Here is a 17,356-nt window from a genome sequence, read left to right as displayed (position 1 = left end):
TTTCAGACTAAAAATTCTTTGCTCCATATTAAAACAGTTCTATTAACAGGTCTTTAGAACAGACTTGAATGGTATAGAATAAAAATGTAGTTAAAATGTTGTAATTTCAGTTATTCCTCTAACTAATGATATTAAATGAAATAAAAAGAAGAAAGTTCATTCTATGAAGTAAATTGACCTATGTCCAGACTCCAGCTTTTTTTGTCATCTATTGTTTAGATACAATAATGCTTGCATTTAAATACAATTGATGAATACAATGATGTCATCCCTCTTTAGGTCCTGAATCTAGTGCAGTCCTATGTCACACTGCGAGTTCCACTCTATGTTTCCTACGTCTTCCATTCCCCTGTTGGGGTAGGAGGATGGCAGCATTTTGACCTGAAGTCTGAGCTTCGACTAACTTTTGTGTACGACACTGCCATCTTGTGGAATGATGGAATTGGCAGCCCACCAGAAGCAGAGCTCCAAGGTAGGTCCTGGGATTTCCAAGGCTTTAAATTAATTCTAATCAATATTTATAAATAGAGATTTGTTTCTTTAATATTCACAAATATACATATGGAAAATACCCCTTTGACAGTCTGGTAGAGCCTATGAATTCCTTGTCAGAATCATGTGTTGTTGTTTTTTATCAATTGAAGGTAATACTCAATTTCAGTTAGAGGTTAATGAAAATAAAGCTGTATTTTAACCATATAATTTCACAGACCCTTTGAAATCTATCATAGGACTCCTTGGAGTCCATGGACAATCTAGACATATATAGCCTAAGGATTTTTCCCCCAGTTCTAAGTTCCAGGAAGATTGGAAACAAATTTCAATATATTCAATTTCTCTTTTTAAATAGCATCAGTTTTCATGAAAAAACACTTGACTTGCTCTCATAATTTAAGTATGTTGAAAGTTGTATCATTAAAATTCAGAAATATTAAGGTACATAAATTTTATAACATATCTGGGAAGACATTCTTCCAAACAAAATAATTTGTATATTGTGAAACAGCCCCATGACTCAGTCAAGGCAACCTAAGAACCAATTTCAGTCCTTAACAAGGAACAGATACCTCTAGTAAGAGACACCTCATCAGAAAAGTTTTATTTCTTTTTTTAATTTAATAATTCTTAATTACTCAGTATACAATAGAAACATATACTAAAATGTCACTGTGAGAGAGTATTAGTGTGGGCACTGGAGAATGATGGTAACAAGTGTCAGTATAGGGATATATTTCATGTTTTCCTTTTTCCAAGGTAACAATCTTTATATATGTTATGGTTTGCAAAGAACTTTCTGTAACTATGGTGAGAAGTGTCAATATAGGGCTGTATTTCACATGTTTTCACTTTTCCTAGGCAGTGATCTTTATATAACATGTTAAGGTTTGCAAAGAACTTTCTGTATATTATCTCATGACTTTAGATCCATCCCCATTCCAGAGTCATGATTCAAAGTGCAGAAATATGCAGTTAATTAGCCCCATTAATCAGACAGGGTACTGTTTACTTTCAAAAATACAGTGTTATCCTAGTTACATACCCAGTTGTGGCACATTGCCCATAATGACCTTTTTTTTAAAAGTAGAGAAAAGAAAAAAGAACTGACAGGACATTTCAAGTGTAAACTCAGTCTTAACCGGATTATGGTTTTGTTAAAAGTTATGTCAAATGTCATGATGTTGAAAAATTACACACAGATCATCTTCAAACTTTTTTTTCCTTTTGCTTAAAAAATGTATTTCAGGGGCGGCCAGGTAGCACAGCGAGTAAGAGTACCAGCTCCAGTGTTGGGATGACATGTGGATCGAATCCAGGCTCAGACACTTATTACCCACCCAGAAACACCTGGCTGTGTAACCTTGAGCAAGTTACTTAACTCCAATTGCTTAGGGGCAGCCAGGTGGCTCAGCGAGTAAGAACACCGGCTCCAGTGTCAGGATGACCTGGGGATCAAATTCGGGCTCAGATACTTAGCACCCACCCAGAAATAACTGGCCATGTAACCTTGAGCAAGTTACTTAACCCCAATTGCTTTTTAAAAAAAAATGTATTTCAAGTGACTCTTCATAGTAGTACTTTGTATGCTTCTAGTCTCTAGCATAAAGGCATCACATCCTTCTTTTACCTAGAGCCAACTACTATCATACTGCTAGATTTCGTGAAACAATTGTTTTCTGCAAGCCTGCTAATTTTAGTGGAATCTGCAGAATGCAGATACCTTTAAAGCCTTGACCTACAAAATTCCCTACTTTTGACAAGTTTGTTGTCGTTTTCAGCTGCGAACTTCATTTCTGTAGGTTAAACCTTCAGGAGGACTTTTACAAGACTCCTAGCTGTTCTGCTTGGCTTACAAAGTTTGCAACAACTTCATTCACTTTCACCAATTTTATTTCTTCTCCTTCCTGGACGTTTTCTTTTACCCCAGAACAGAGAGAAGCCAAATGCTGCCATTAACACATACCTGTAGAATTCTACTCTGATGTCTCTGATGAAAACACCAAGAACGTTTAGCAGCATGAAATCATTTTTAAAATACTTGAACTATTGTTCTTAAAAATTCTGACTTCATGGGGCAGCTAGGTGGCATAGTGAATAGAGCACCGACCCTCAAGTCAGGAGGACCAGAGTTTAAATCCAGCCTCAGACATAACACAAAACTAGCCATGTGACCTTGGGCAGGTCACTTAACCCCAATTTCCCTACTTTCCCCCCTCCAAAAAGCAAAAATAAAAATAAAAATTCTGACTTGATCTCTTGTTCCTTTATATTTTTTCACTGCTATTTGATCTCTTGCCCGGTAGGTTCCCTTTATCCGACCAGCATGCGCATCAGTGAGGAAGGACGGTTAGTGGTAAACTTCAAGACAGAAGCTCGGTTCCATGGTTTGTTTGTGTTGTCCCATCCAGGTAAGAATTCATTCTGTTCCTATCATCTCCCAGTAAGACAAATATAAATTTCTTTCATTTTCAAATTTTTCAGTGCATTTGACCATTGACAGAAACCCTATTTTTAAAATGCATTGTATGGTCAGTCTTCTATAACAAGCTTGAATGTTGTTCAGTGATGTACTGGATTACATACCCATAATCCAGAAATTCTCAAAGGGCATGCCATGGACACTACTCTTGCCAAATTCTATGGCATTTATTCTTACAATATTATTGGTCTGAGCACTTCTCTCATGATATGTATGGAACTCACACTTTCAATTGCATGAACATATACACACCCAAGTCTCCTGAGTTGTCCAATTTGAGTTGGTGTTACCAATTCAAATGCTGAGTCTTTCATGATCCTTTTAGCAAAAAAATAATCCTGGACAATGAGCAAAAACATTTAAGAACCACTGATATGATATAGAATATATTGCTTTTATCTGGAGATAGATTGGACCTATGATTTCATTAGTATAGATGGGGTGGGGAACCTGTGGCCTCGAGATCATAGGTTTTTCACCCCTGTTGCTCAAATGAAGAAACTCTGCAATCCAAGTCACCATAATTTTGTGTTAGAGGTTACCTAGTACACTCAGAGGTTAAATGGCTTGCATAAAGCCACTCAATCAGCATGTACCAGAGACAGAACACAGGTCTTCCTGTCTTTAAAGCCTGTTCTCTATCCAATGGGGAGGAGAAAAGAAAGGAATAAGCATTTATGTAGTGTTCACTCTGCACCAAGGCACTGGCCTAAGCACTTTACAATTATCTCATTTGACCCTCACAACAGTCCCATAAGGTAGGTGTATTGTTGAGCAAACTGAGGCAAACAGAGGTGAAATGACTTGCCCAGCATCTCACAGCTCAGGCTAGATTTGAACTCATATTTTCCTGACTTCAAGTTCAGAACTACTATGCCACTTCATCGTCACAAGGGTAGGCATCTCCTTTGCTTTTGTTTATTTCTTTGAAATTGTAGGATACTACAAAGGGGCTATCAGCAGTATTTCCTCAGTATTAATATTTTCTTATATAGAAACAATAAAAAAGAAGCAATAAAAGTAGCCATACTTTCTGTTTGTACCATTAAGCATTATAATAGTAGTTCTAACTCCCCAGTGCCTAGCATTTGTTCTTCATACAGTAGATACAGACATATTTATTGAATTGAGTTGAATGCAATTAAATCTTTTTTTTTTCCTTTTTGGAGGGCAATTGGGATTAAGTAACTTGTCCAAGGTTACACAGCTAATTTTCTTTGTGTGTGTGGGTGTTAAGTGTATGAAGCTGGAACTGAACTCAGGTTCTCCTGACTCCAGGGCCAGTACTTTACTTACTGTGCCACCTAGCCACCCCCAAATGGAATTAATTTTTTTTTCCTTTTTGGAGGGCAATTGGGGTTAAGTAACTTGCCCAAGGTTACAAGGCTAATTTTTTTTGTGTGGGTGTTGTCTGAGGCTGGAACTGAACTCAGGTCCTCCTGACTCCAGGGCCAGTGCTGTACTTACTGCACCACCTAGCCACCCCCAAATGGAATTAAATCTTAATGGAAACTAGAATCAAAAGAACAATATATCCAGTAGTGAAAATGATGTAAATGAAGGCAACATATTACATGTCCACAAAATCAAATAGCTTAGGAAAGCTAAAGTGGGTTCCAAATGACTAAGGTCAAAACAAACTTCCTTTTAAGTAAGAAATAGTAAAAATATTTTAAGTGGGAACTTACAGGTACCTTCAATAACAATGGCTATATTAAATAGTTTTGCTCATTTTTTTATGGAAGAGTTGGAAGGGGGCACTATAATTGTGAGGTGATTGATTTATATGCCAAAGGAAATGTATTACAACAATGTAGAATTATAAGAGAAATAATGGAATTTCAACTTATTCCTCAAGATGAAGAGCTGACTTTTCTAATAGTGTTTTATGGATATTATCTAAGGACTCTCACTTGTAGTGCTATGCTGTGAGATACCCATCCTAAACTATAAGCTAACTGTAAAAAAAAAAAAAAGAAAAAGTCAGCAATGATCCAAATGCTGAAAGAATCTTTATTTAAAGAAATGTTTTTGTTAAACATTTCCTAAAATTATTTAACTCTTTATTATACCAATTCCCACCATTCCACAGTGTGCATGTATCTGGCAGGCCTCAAGGGGATAAGAACCTCATCCACACTCTTTTCTTCCCTTTTCCTGAATGTCTTCTGACAACAGAGAGAATGAACTTGCCATTCAGAGAATGAGGGTTTCTCATTGTATCTTTAAAGAAATCAAACTACAAGAAATAACCAATCAAAATAATTTTGTTTTCTTAGCCTTGACAATCTATTGAAAAGCAAGGACTTTCTGACAAAATTTACTAAGCTAAAATATTTTAAAGTTAATCTTAGGATGACATGGCCTCATATGAATCTTTAAAAATAGATTCTGTATTTAAATTAGACTTGCCCAGCTGTGTTGACTGTAACTGGTTATATTAAGTTCAGTTCGTAGCATCTGTGCACCAGAAATGTGTATAACTTCTAACTCACTAGAAAAGAGAGCCTAAGCAGTTCAAGTATTTCAATGAACCATCTCATAATTAGGAGAGACTTCAGTAATCTTCTTGTCCAAAGCCCTCATTTGACAGTGAGGAATTTGAGACCCAGAGAGGTGAAAAGACCCAGGATCGTACACAGAGGCAGAGCCAAAATTCAAACTATCTCTTCTGACTTTAACCCTAATGTACTTTCCACCATATCATACTATTGAGTGTATAGGACAATATAGTGAAACTATCACAAAGAAGGAAAAATATTGATTGTCTAGTCCTGATACTGCAATATGCAATCAATTTTAACATATATGTATGTGTGTGTATACAAGTTAATTTATCTGATTTCATTTCCTCCTTTGCCTGTTGCCTACAGAGTTGTATGCAACAAAGGAGATAACATATGTAAAAATGCGTTTTTTAATTGAAGTGCTTTATAAATGCAAGATATTGTCAACACTATTGTTGTTGATATTATTATTGTTATTATTATATTATTGATATTATTATTATTATTATAGCATCTTCCACGAGCTCTATGATCATCTCAGCTGATCATCCTGGACTGACTTTTTCTCTCCGCCTCATAAGGAGTGAGCCAACATACAACCAGCCAGTCCAACAATGGAGCTTCGTTTCTGACTTTTCGGTAATTGATAAGGGATCTACCTTTATTTTCTTTCATCAGTGGCTTTTAACTAGATGTTCATGAACTTTTTAAAACTTTTTTCTTTATAAATTCACTTCAATATAATTCGTTCACTTTTCAGTCTTACATATCTTATTTTGTACATTTAAAATGTTGTTGTTGTGGTTGGTTTTCTGTGAAAGGGTCCATTGGCTTCATCAGCCTGCCAGATGGGTTCGTAATACTAAAAACGTTAAAAATCCCTCCCTTATTTTTGCTCAGCTTTTTTAGCTGAAAGGCCATATTTTCCCTTTTCCCTTTCCAGGTCAGGGACTATTCAGGAACCTATACTGTGAAACTGATAGCATGCACAACCTCTCCACATCAGGAATACAGCTTACCAGTGATTTGTAATCCCAGAGAGCCAATTACATTTGAACTGGACATCCGATTTCAGCAGGTAACTCTTAGAAATTACTTCTTTGTTGTATCACTTTATTGGAAGGTTTTCATAATAGTGGAGGTTACCTTTAACCAATGTCTTCCATGTCATGACCAACATTTTAAAAAAATTAATTATACCATCATTTTTCCAATGAAAATGGAAATTATAGGTGAAATTATATCATTTGTATTTAACTTACAGTTAAAATTGAGTATCTTCTAAACATGTTACAATGATAAAACCTTATTCAAATTAAGACGAGATTCTGAGATTTTGTATTATTGAATATGCAGCAATCCCTATTATAGACAAAATGTTTCCGAGATTTTGTGTTATTGAATATGCAGTAATGCCTTTTATAGACAAAGTGTTGATATAGTCAGTCATATTTTCTATGTCATAAATAAGTTTAGTATGGTACTTAGTGCAGTACATAGAAGAGTTGGCATAAGCTCATAAGCCAAGACCTGGAAAAAAAATAAAGAGGAATTAAAAAAAATTAGCTCATGAACAAGTTAGAATTATAATAAACAGTAAAATACATCTAATATCCTATGACATATTCATCATTTTTCCCCAAATCTTCCAAACAAACCTATCATTGTTAAGGGCACTACCATTCTTCCAGTCACCCAGGCCTACAGTCTTTACTCCCACTCACCCTACATATCCAATGGATTACCAAATCTTCCTTCACATATCTCATATATTTGCCCTTCTCCTCACTCATACATACACAACCTTAGTTCAAATCATCACCACCTCTTACCCGAACTACTGCAATAACCTACTGCTACAATAGTGTTCTAACTGGTTTCTCTACTCAGCTACCAAAGCAATTTTTCTAAAGTGAAAGTCTAGTTACATCTTCTCCTACCTGCTACTCAAGGAGGTTCAGTGTTTCCTTCCGACCTCCAAGATAAAGTATTAACTCCCCTGTTGGACATTCAAAGCTCGTCAAAATCCGTTTCCTTCCTACATTTCTAGCCTTATTATGCCTTGCCCCCTTTCACAGGTGCTACAGTCTAGCTACTGTAGTTTATACTTGGAGTTCCTCCAACAAGACACTACAGCTCTCACCTCCATGCTTTGAATTGGCTGTCTCCAATGTCAAAAACCCTCTGCCCTCAATCTCTGTCTCTTACTTTCTTTGGTTTCCTTCAAGATTCAGCTCAAATCCCACCTTCTGCAGGAGACCCTACTTGGTTCTCCCAGCTGCTAATACCTTCCTTTTCATATTTTATTCATATTTTCTATACACATCTTCCATTACCTAGATATATGTATGTATGTAGTTATACACACATATGTGTGTATGTGTGAGATATATATATATGTATATATTGTCTGCTCCATTCAAATATGTTTCTCAAGAAATGTGATTATTTTTGTTTGATTTTTTTTTTACCTTTTTTTGTACTTCTAACACTCGGTACAGTGCCTGTCACATCCTGAGCACTTAATAAAGACTTGTTGCCTCATTTTTGACAGAGATGACAGTCTGAAGGATCTTCTGGGGATCACTTGTGGGTATTTCATAGGATTTAGAGCTGGAGGGACCCTTAGAAATCACCTAGTTCAACCTCATTTTGCAGATGAGAAAAGCAAAATCTTCAAGATGTTACAGGTCTTTTTCAGTACCACATAGTAGCAAAACTTGGATTTGAACCCAGGATTTCAGACTCAGAATTCAGTATTCTCACCAATTCTTCAAGCTGTCCCTGCAGAATGCCCCTAGGAGCAATTCTTTAAGAGAAGCCAAGTTCACTACAAAAAGCAATGATGTCTTAATGACTTTGTCTCCCCTGAATTGGACGCAGTAGAATTCTCTAGGCAGAAACTGCAACCTTGGGGATAACTCCCTGAAGTATACTTGTATATCTCTACTATGGGTTTTTTTCTTGATATTTAAGGAGAATTTAAAATCTTGCACTTTGATACTTGTCCAAACTATGTAACATTGCTCGTCATAAAAGAGATTTGGAGGTGTTGGCTAATAGTAAGCTATCCACATATATTCTGTAAGACAAATAAGTGTAAAGGATCTGGACTGGTAGAATTTTTGCTTTTTTTCCCTTCACAGACAGTTTGACCCCTTATTCTAGTTGTTTCCTGAGTCTTACACATAGGAAGTAAGAGATAAGTTTGCATAAGTGTGGGGCTCATAGTTTTGAAGACCTGGACTCAAATTCTGTGGATGTCATTTAATTTCTCTGAATTTCAGGCAACAATCATTTAAGACTCATCTCCTAAGTAATGAATCCTGTTCACTTTTCCTAAGCAAAGGAACAAGTGAACATAACTTTTCTCAGCTTTCTCTTACATCTCCTAAGACATGCCCTATAATTCCCCAGGTAAAAGTAGCCCATAGGGGTTCCATGGGTTATGTGAAGCCTCCAAGTCAATACATAAGGCAGTTATTCACCCCAAGGTCCCACACTTGGGTTTTCAACCAATCCATCTGGTGGGAAATTAATTCAAGCTGTATCAAGTCTGTTTCAAATTTGAGCATCATGGACCACAACAGATGACTTGTGGTTAATATCAGTGTCCTCCACCAATAAAATCATGTTGTTACATAGATCTAATAGGTCCAAAAAGGGCAGACATAATTACAACTCCTGGTATAGTATCAACTTAGTTAATTAACAGCTAAATAACTGACACTAGATTACAGTGAGGTTGTTGTCAGCATATAGACAATATTGAAAGATACATTCTCTTGGGGCATATGAGAAAACTGTGTTTTATTTTGACATCTTCACAAAGTTCAAGGGCAACATTTTAAAGGGTCCTTGTGATTGGTTTTAGGTCAGTGACCCTGTGGCAGAAGAGTTTAGCTTGAACACACAGATGTTCCTCCTATCCAAGAAGAGTCTCTGGTTGTCCGATGGATCAATGGGATTTGGGCAGGAAAGTGATGTTGCATTTACAGAAGGTATGTTTACATGTAGAAAGGGGTCTGGTGCAGTTTCTATCCAATTATGTCTATAAGACTATTGCTTTTGCTGTTATTTTTGTATAGAATAAGCTAAGTCTATTTGATAGACTTTTAAAAATAATTTTTAAAATTCATTTTCACATGGTCATTGGAATTGGACATTTGCCATTGGTTAATTGCTATTTCTGTGGGAAAAGTGCTCTTACCTGAATGATCTTTAATATACACATATGTGTAGATGCATTTTTATTTTACTTTCCATACAAATTATGGGAATTTGATGTACATATAAGCATAGGAGAAGAAAACAAGAAAGATGAACTTGTAAGATGAAACAAATAACAATGAAAAAAAACCCTCCAGCCTCCAGATTACTTTCCAGGACTGAGTTACAGAGAAGGAGGGAGAGGTAGTTACTCACCTAGAACTCCCTATAGAGCTCTAGTAAGAAAAAAGCTGTGTTTCTAGAAAGATATCTGTGATTGGTGTTTTAGTCATCATAACATTAAATATATAGATTAAAATGGGAAGTATTTATTGAATATCTCTCTATTATTATTATTGTTATTTTGCAAAAATTGTTTTTTAGTTGACTTTCTGTGCTTAACATACATCATGGCACTATGTTCTAGTAAAGAGGGTACTGGGCTTGTAGTCAGGAAGTTCTAGGTTCTATTTCTAAATCTGAGACTGTGATACTTTACAGGTCATGCTTTAAGTACCTACCTCAGTTAGTTTTCTAAGAATTCCCTATTAACAATCATAAATCCTTAGCTATATTTGTTTACATGTCTTGGTAGCTTAATTCCCAACTATATCAAACATTTTGTCATTTTTTTCAATGTTATTTCTTTGTAGATTTGATTGATCTTCTGAAACACTTACTGTGGGTTTTATCTTTTTTTATTTTTTAAAGCAATTGGGGTTAAGTAAGTTGCTCAAGGTTACATGGCCAGTTATTTCTGGGTGTGGTGCTAAGTATCTGAGCCCGGGTTCGATCCCAGGTTATCCCGACTCTGGGGCCGGTGCTCTTACTTGCTGTGCCACCTGGCCGCCCCTAAGCAATTGGGGTTAACTTGCTCAAGGTTATATGGCCAGGTGTTTCTGGGTGGGTGCTAAGTGTCTGAGCCCGGATTCAATCCCAAGTCATTTCAACTCTGGGGTCAGTGCTCTTACTCATTGTGCTACCTGGCCGCCCCTGTGGGTTTTATCTTAAACTGGCATATCCTTTAGAAATAGCTTTAGGTTTTGCTTTCAGGTGATTTTTTAAAGTAAAAAAACCTAATTGACCTCTTTAAAGACCCTTTGTTTTTCAAGTATTAACTCATAGAGTATGTCATTCTGTTCTATTTTATTTATGTAAATGAACTAAATTATAATGGGATGCTTCAGCTATCTGATGATGGGCCAAGCTGTGAGGGGCACACCTTCCTTTGACCTAATATTAACTACATTGAAAGAGATACATTGACCGACTGGGATGGACATGAAACAGAGCAGGTTTTCCTAGAAAAGTCTTGAAATAGACCTGACCTTTGGACAACCATCAAGAGCCTTGTATATACCTAGAAACAGGCCAGGGGCTGATTTGTGCCAAGAAAGTGACCCCTTTGCCACTCTCTCATAGGAGATGAACAGGGATAGTGTAGCCTGTGTCTTCTTGCAGGTGATATCATTTATGGGCGAGTCATGGTGGATCCTGTGCAGAATCTGGGGGATTCCTTCTACTGCAGCATTGAGAAAGTGTTCCTGTGCACGGGAGCTGATGGATATGTACCTAAATATAGCCCAAGTAATGCTGAATATGGCTGCTTAGCAGACTCCCCTTCTCTCCTGTATAGATTTAAAATTGTGGTAAGTCCCCATGGTTTAACACATAGGGTAGGTTTCCAGTTGGTTGGTTTCTGTCATACTAAAGCCATCTAGTATTCTTGAGCTTAGTCACATGGAAGAAAATTTGTTTTGCTCTTTATTTACAAGATGGAGGGAGGAAAGAAAGGGATGGAGCGAGGAGAGAAAGGGATGGAGGGAGGAAAGGGATGGGGGGAGAAAGAGAGAGAGAAGAAAGGTAGGAAAGAGGGAAGGGAGGAAGGAAAGGAGGAAGGAAGGAAGCTGTATCCTTGGCTTACAAAGTGTAATGTTATCTTCAGCAGCCATTCATTTCCTTTATCATTTAGGACAAAGCTCAACCAGAGACCCAGGCCACTAGCTTTGGAAATGTCCTGTTCAATGCCAAACTTGCTGCAGATGATCCTGAAGCAGTTCTCTTAGTTAAGCAGCCTGGATCTGATGGATTTAAAGTTGACTCAACACCACTATTTCAGGTGAGTAAAGAGTTAGTCTTTGGTATATGGGGAGCCTGGGCAGGTCGTTCAACCTCTCAATGCCACAAGCAACTCTCTAAAACTGTAAATTGCAGAAAAGATGGCAACCTGCATTGACAGAGGAAGATTCCTCACCTGGGAGCTCCCTCTGCCAATGAAATTACTGGTCCAGCTTTTATTCCTGTCCATAATCCATGGAATATAGTAGGCACTTAATAAATGCTTGTTGATTGATTGATAAATAAGTACTCAAATATCTGTTGAATGAATTCAACAAACTGAGCAAAATGAGCATTCTTTAAAACCCACCCTCTGGGGCGGCCAGGTAGCACAGCGAGTAAGAGCATCAGCCCCAGTGTGGGGATGACCTGGGGGTCGAATCTGGGCTCAGATACTTAGCACCACACCCAGAAATAACTGGCCATGTAACCTTGAGCAACTTACTTAACCCCAATTGCTTAAAAAAAAAAAAACACCCTCTGTTGATTTCCAAGGGCCCAGTTAACAGTACTGACCAAATAACTTTAGTCTGATAACAGTTATTTTGTTTGTTTGTTTCCCAGGTTTCTCTTGGCAGGGAATGGTACATACATACAATCTATACAGTGAGATCAAAAGATAACACTAACCGAGGTATTGGCAAAAGGAGTGCGGAGTACCAGTACCACTCTCTATCAAGTCATGGGATACTTAAAACATCTACACAGAGCAGAAAGAAAAGAGAGGCCAGAAATGCTCCCCCATTTGCCAAGGAAATTGGGGTTGAAAACAACAGAGGAACAAACATCCAGCACATAGCCCTGGACCGCACCAGCAAGAGGCAGATCCCTGAAAGGGAAGTCCCTCTGGATGGAGTTCTTCCCAGGGAGCTGAACAATGGCAACCCTGAAGTAAACCTCATCACAGTTATCACAGGGGTGGCCACTGGCCTGCTTACCATCTGTGTAATTGCAATTACTGTACTGCTGCTAAAGAGGAAACAGAACTCCAAAAAGAAGGAAGCCCCAGCAGGATCAGGGAGCACTGAACCAATGATGCCCCAGAACAGGTACAATGGTGACAGCTCAGAGGTTTGATCTCAGGTGCTACAGTTCAGCTTCAGAAAGGAACCCAGGGTGTAATACTGTGAACAGACAGTTCTGGAGTCACTAGGCATACTCACAGACTCTGATTTGAACTCTTTCTTCTCTTCCTACAAACACTTCAGACCCGGTCTCTCATTCTGCCAAAAGCTCAGCCTCATACCTTCACAGCAGTGCCAGCCACTGAAAGGACAACATTGAAATGGAATGACATTTCACTGTAGCAATTTTTAAAGACTGTAAAGAAGAAACTATCCAAAGGTGCTAGTAGATCTTATGAACAATAGAAGAGGAAGACTGTTCTTTCTCTTTTTCACTGTGTATGAACTTCAAAGGTGCAATTTTCATGTTGTTTATTCAGGATATACAGTGTGTTAACTAGAAACTTCATTATCATTAATCTGGCAGAATGGGAAGCACATCATTTAACATGACAAGTTTTCCAAGAAAAGAAGACAGCACAGAACCATGACTAAGGCTATCTCTTAATCCATAAGTTTGGGTTTTCTTAGACTATGTGGGAGAAGGAGAGAAGAGATCTCCCAGTAGTATTTGATCTGATTCTCACCTTCTCTTGACCCATTGTGTTTTGTTTGCTTATTTAAATTTATATTAAACCAAAGAATATGGTCTGTCTAGAAGAGAGCACATTTTTACAGAACTGGGACATCTCTGTCCTGGTATATAATGGGTTATATATTATATAGTAAATTAAACTTGTTGACCATACCAACAGATATGGGAAAGGACATGGACTTGGTAGTACATTGGTCATCTAGAGAAGATGTAATGTTAAACTCATAAACAAAACAGGTTTCTGAAAGAATTGAGCCTAGAAAACATCTACAACTCCAAGTCCTATATTTTATAGTTAGGACATTATAGAAAATGGGTGTGAAAGAGCAGCACCTACTTCACTGGAAGAAGTTGTATTTATTAATATAGCAATGTCAAATGGTAGTGTCTCTTGAAAGAACTATAGAGAATAACAGCATCCTGTCTCCTAGGATTAGGCCAGTCTTCAGTTAGTGTGCATTAGCAATGGTCATACTTGGGTGCATGAGGGTCAAATTAATGATGACACTCTTTAGAGATGTTCTAATTATAAACCAGTCTACATGCAGGGGGTGCTCTATAGCTGCCAAAAAGGCCCCACAAGATCTGAGAAAAAGTCCTCCTTCATCCAGAAAAACCTCTTTGAAAACCACATGCTTATGAATTAGCCACAACTTTCTAGTGTAACATCCAGAATCTTTTAAAATATACATGTTTATACATGCATATGTATATGTATACATGCATATGTCTACACATACATATGTATACATATAAATATTTATGTATATGTTTGTATGCACACACACAAAGATACACACAAAAAATAGTGAAAGAGTAACTCTCAGTGATGCTATATATCCTTAAACTTCTGATTTGGGAAAACAAATATCTACAGTGATTGGGAGAAAACTGAGATGAATGTGATTTTATAGTATGGGTTTTCCTTCCCTTAGTCAGATTAGCAATTCACCATTGCAGAAATCTCTGAGAAAGAACAGAGTAGTCTTGTTTCTTTACTCATTAAATGAGTTTACCATAGTTCAATTACATTTCAAGGGCACCCTAACAGCATCTCTTACCAAGCAGATCCATATAGTGCTCTGAATCCCAGGATTTCCCCTACAAGTCAGTAGTAAGACATCTGGAAGCATCCATACCCAGTGTTCTGGCCAATAGTTGTGTACTTTTTGGCTACCTCATAGCTTGCATGAATTGAACAGTAGCTCTGTTGCTGCAGTCTCTGATTTATATACTATATAGTGTTTGGGCCAATTTGTACAGAGCATAGAGTCTCGACTAACCTTGTATTAGGTCATCAACAAAAAAATGACACAAAAAGCAAGCCTCACTGCAAAGCTGCCCCTTAGGATTGTACCAGAAGACTGTGTTATAGCTGTGACCATTATAGTAAGATCCTCTGAGACTTCAGATAATCAATACCTTTACAAAATCATCTTAGATCAAATCCCATCTTATAGTGAAGAGTGTTTTAGCTATACGTTTGTTGGATAGTTCATGGCATATAGAATCCAATAAACACACAACTTTCCCTGTTAAAGAACTAGAAATTTTTGTGTTTCCATTTTATTCTTCTCCCTCTCTTTTTACAAAACATTTCATTTTGGTTTGGGAGCAAAGAATGAGTGTCTGAAAACTAACTTCAGTCTAACTTTCTTAAATCTATAGAACTTAAAAGGGAGGAAATCCAGAGTTCCCTAATAAAATCCATATTTATTTACTACAGGATATAGAGTATCTTAACCTTTATCTATAGATCGTGATTCCCCAACCACAAAAAAAATTGGCCTCATCTAAATTTTTTTTTTGCTTTTTGTAGGGCAATTGGAGTTAAGTGACTTTCCCAAAGTCACACAGCTAGTAAGTTCATCAAGCGTCTTGAGTCTGCATTTGAATTCAAGTCCTCCTGACTCCAGGGCTGGTGATCTATTTACTACACCACCTAGCTGCCCCCTCATATAGATTTTTTAAAAAAACTATTAGATGGATTTTTTTTCATCTCCAACACATTATTATCCTTTTGTGAAGAGTTCATGGCTTTGAAAAAAATTCCTGTTGTCTAGAGAAGGAATGGAGTCAATTCTCTAGAAGACATTCAAAAGCTGTTGTTTGTCCCTAGATTAGAATGACATTCTACTGAAAACCCATAGTATTAAAAATAAATGTCACTGATTTTTTAAAAACTTATAAAGGATCCACTCACTAATGAATCTTTTTTGTTTGTCTTATTTTTCACATGTTAACAAGTAAATTGAAGTTTTTTGCCTAAGCTCAATCAGTTGAAATTCACTGAGTACTCACTATGTCCAGTTTGTTCTATTAGCCACTGTGAGGAATCATCAAGAAAACAGAAAACCTGGTTCCTTCCCTTTATGGTTCTTATCCCACTATAAAACTCTCCCTGAAACAAGGGTCATATCACGTGCAGCATGGACCTGAATTCAGATTCCTCCTCTGCCATTTACTACTTGTCTGACCTTGGGCAAGTCACTTAATTTTTCTGAGCCTCAGTTTCTTCATCTGTATAACGTGGGGGAGAAGGGCTATATATCTTTAAGGTAACATTCACCTCTAGAATTTTGATCCTATTGTTTCTAAGGTCTCTTGTAGCTCTAGAACTAATATGACACTTCATGCCTAGAACAAGAAGAAAGTACTAATACTTAAAGGAAGTGTGATTTCATAAGCTCCCAGGTACTTTTCCTATTAGATTGTGAGCTCCTTAAGGGCAGAGACTGTCTTCTGCCTCTTTTTGTATGCCCATTGCTTAACACAGGACTTGGTACCTAGTAGGTACTTAAGAAATCTTCACTGACTGATTTTTTGTCAAGGACATGATTTGAATCTAGGTCTTCCTGACTAGGCTGTAAGTTCTATGTTCCTTCCACTATATTTCCTCATCTCTTGAGTGCTAATATTTGTCATTAAAAAATGAAAACAAAAAAATGCTACTTGCCATTGTCACCACATATCTGTATTCATAAAATGTGAATGAAAATTCTGGGAAATAATTTTCATTTCACATAACTATAAAGCAGCTTGTAACAATATAGATTTGACCTCTTATCCAAATAGTAGCCCCTTTTTATTAAAAGAATGGAACAAAATATTTAATATCAGGATGTCATTGGTTGTATTCTCCACATTAGTTTACTGAAGTCCATGTCCTAGCAAGTTTCTACACTGTAAAAAATTTGAAGATTATAGATACAAAATGTTAAAATTCAACTTTTAAAAATTCAACAAACATTTGTTAAATGCCTACTCAAGGCACTGTTTTTGTCTCTGTAAACTGTTGTTATCTTAAGTATTATAATAACTTGTTATTATAAAGCAGCTCCATTTTGGACTTCACCCAATGGTACTTAGTTAGTGAAGTACCCAACGGGCCTCATTATAAGCCATTCTCACTCATAATGCCATCCCACAAAATGGACCCTAGGTGCCAGAGTTGGAAAGAGGAAGACTCTCATTTTTTACAGAGGTACCTTGCCTCTCAACCCCATTCATAACTTTGGTGCTTAGTAAGTATTAAATGACCACGCTAATGAGAAGATTAATCAAGTAATTATTATGTCTTTGAACAGAAGGGCTTTTTTATTTTTTAAGTATGTAGTTAAATGTCCATTTTATTTTTAAAGAAGTCAATAAAACATATTCCTGGATCAGTTACATGGTTCAGATTCAAAATCTCTTTTGTTTTTAAAAGTGTAAGTGTTCATCAAACTCAACATTTTTAATTTAATTGCAATAAAAATCATATCCTACTTGATTAAAATTCTTCTCTTCAGCCATTGTACTGACAAAAGAGAATTAATCATAATTCACATATATATGTGTATATATATATATATATATATATATATATATATATATATATATATAT

General features: G+C 36.8%; 1 protein-coding gene across 1 annotated transcript in view; it reads left to right on the top strand.

Annotated features, from left to right (window-relative positions):
- Window positions 1-15,687, top strand: part of FREM2 (FRAS1 related extracellular matrix 2) — a 221,278-nt gene extending 205,591 nt beyond the window's left edge. Inside the window, exons 17-24 of the mRNA XM_069064632.1 lie at window positions 280-472; window positions 2,802-2,906; window positions 5,996-6,123; window positions 6,428-6,562; window positions 9,359-9,485; window positions 11,155-11,342; window positions 11,666-11,812; window positions 12,376-15,687. Coding sequence (XP_068920733.1) covers window positions 280-472; window positions 2,802-2,906; window positions 5,996-6,123; window positions 6,428-6,562; window positions 9,359-9,485; window positions 11,155-11,342; window positions 11,666-11,812; window positions 12,376-12,888 — 1,536 coding nt within the window. The 3' untranslated portion in view covers window positions 12,889-15,687. The remainder of the gene's footprint in view (window positions 1-279; window positions 473-2,801; window positions 2,907-5,995; window positions 6,124-6,427; window positions 6,563-9,358; window positions 9,486-11,154; window positions 11,343-11,665; window positions 11,813-12,375) is intronic.
- Window positions 15,688-17,356: the final 1,669 nt, after the last annotated feature.

This window comes from Petaurus breviceps, unplaced genomic scaffold (genome assembly GCF_028583685.1).
Source record: "Petaurus breviceps papuanus isolate PSGF00001 unplaced genomic scaffold, PetGlider_PUasm1.0 90639, whole genome shotgun sequence".
NCBI classification, from domain to species: domain Eukaryota; kingdom Metazoa; phylum Chordata; class Mammalia; order Diprotodontia; family Petauridae; genus Petaurus; species Petaurus breviceps.
The sequence above is the reverse complement of the archived record's forward strand: the minus strand, read 5'-3'. Positions and strand labels throughout refer to the sequence as shown.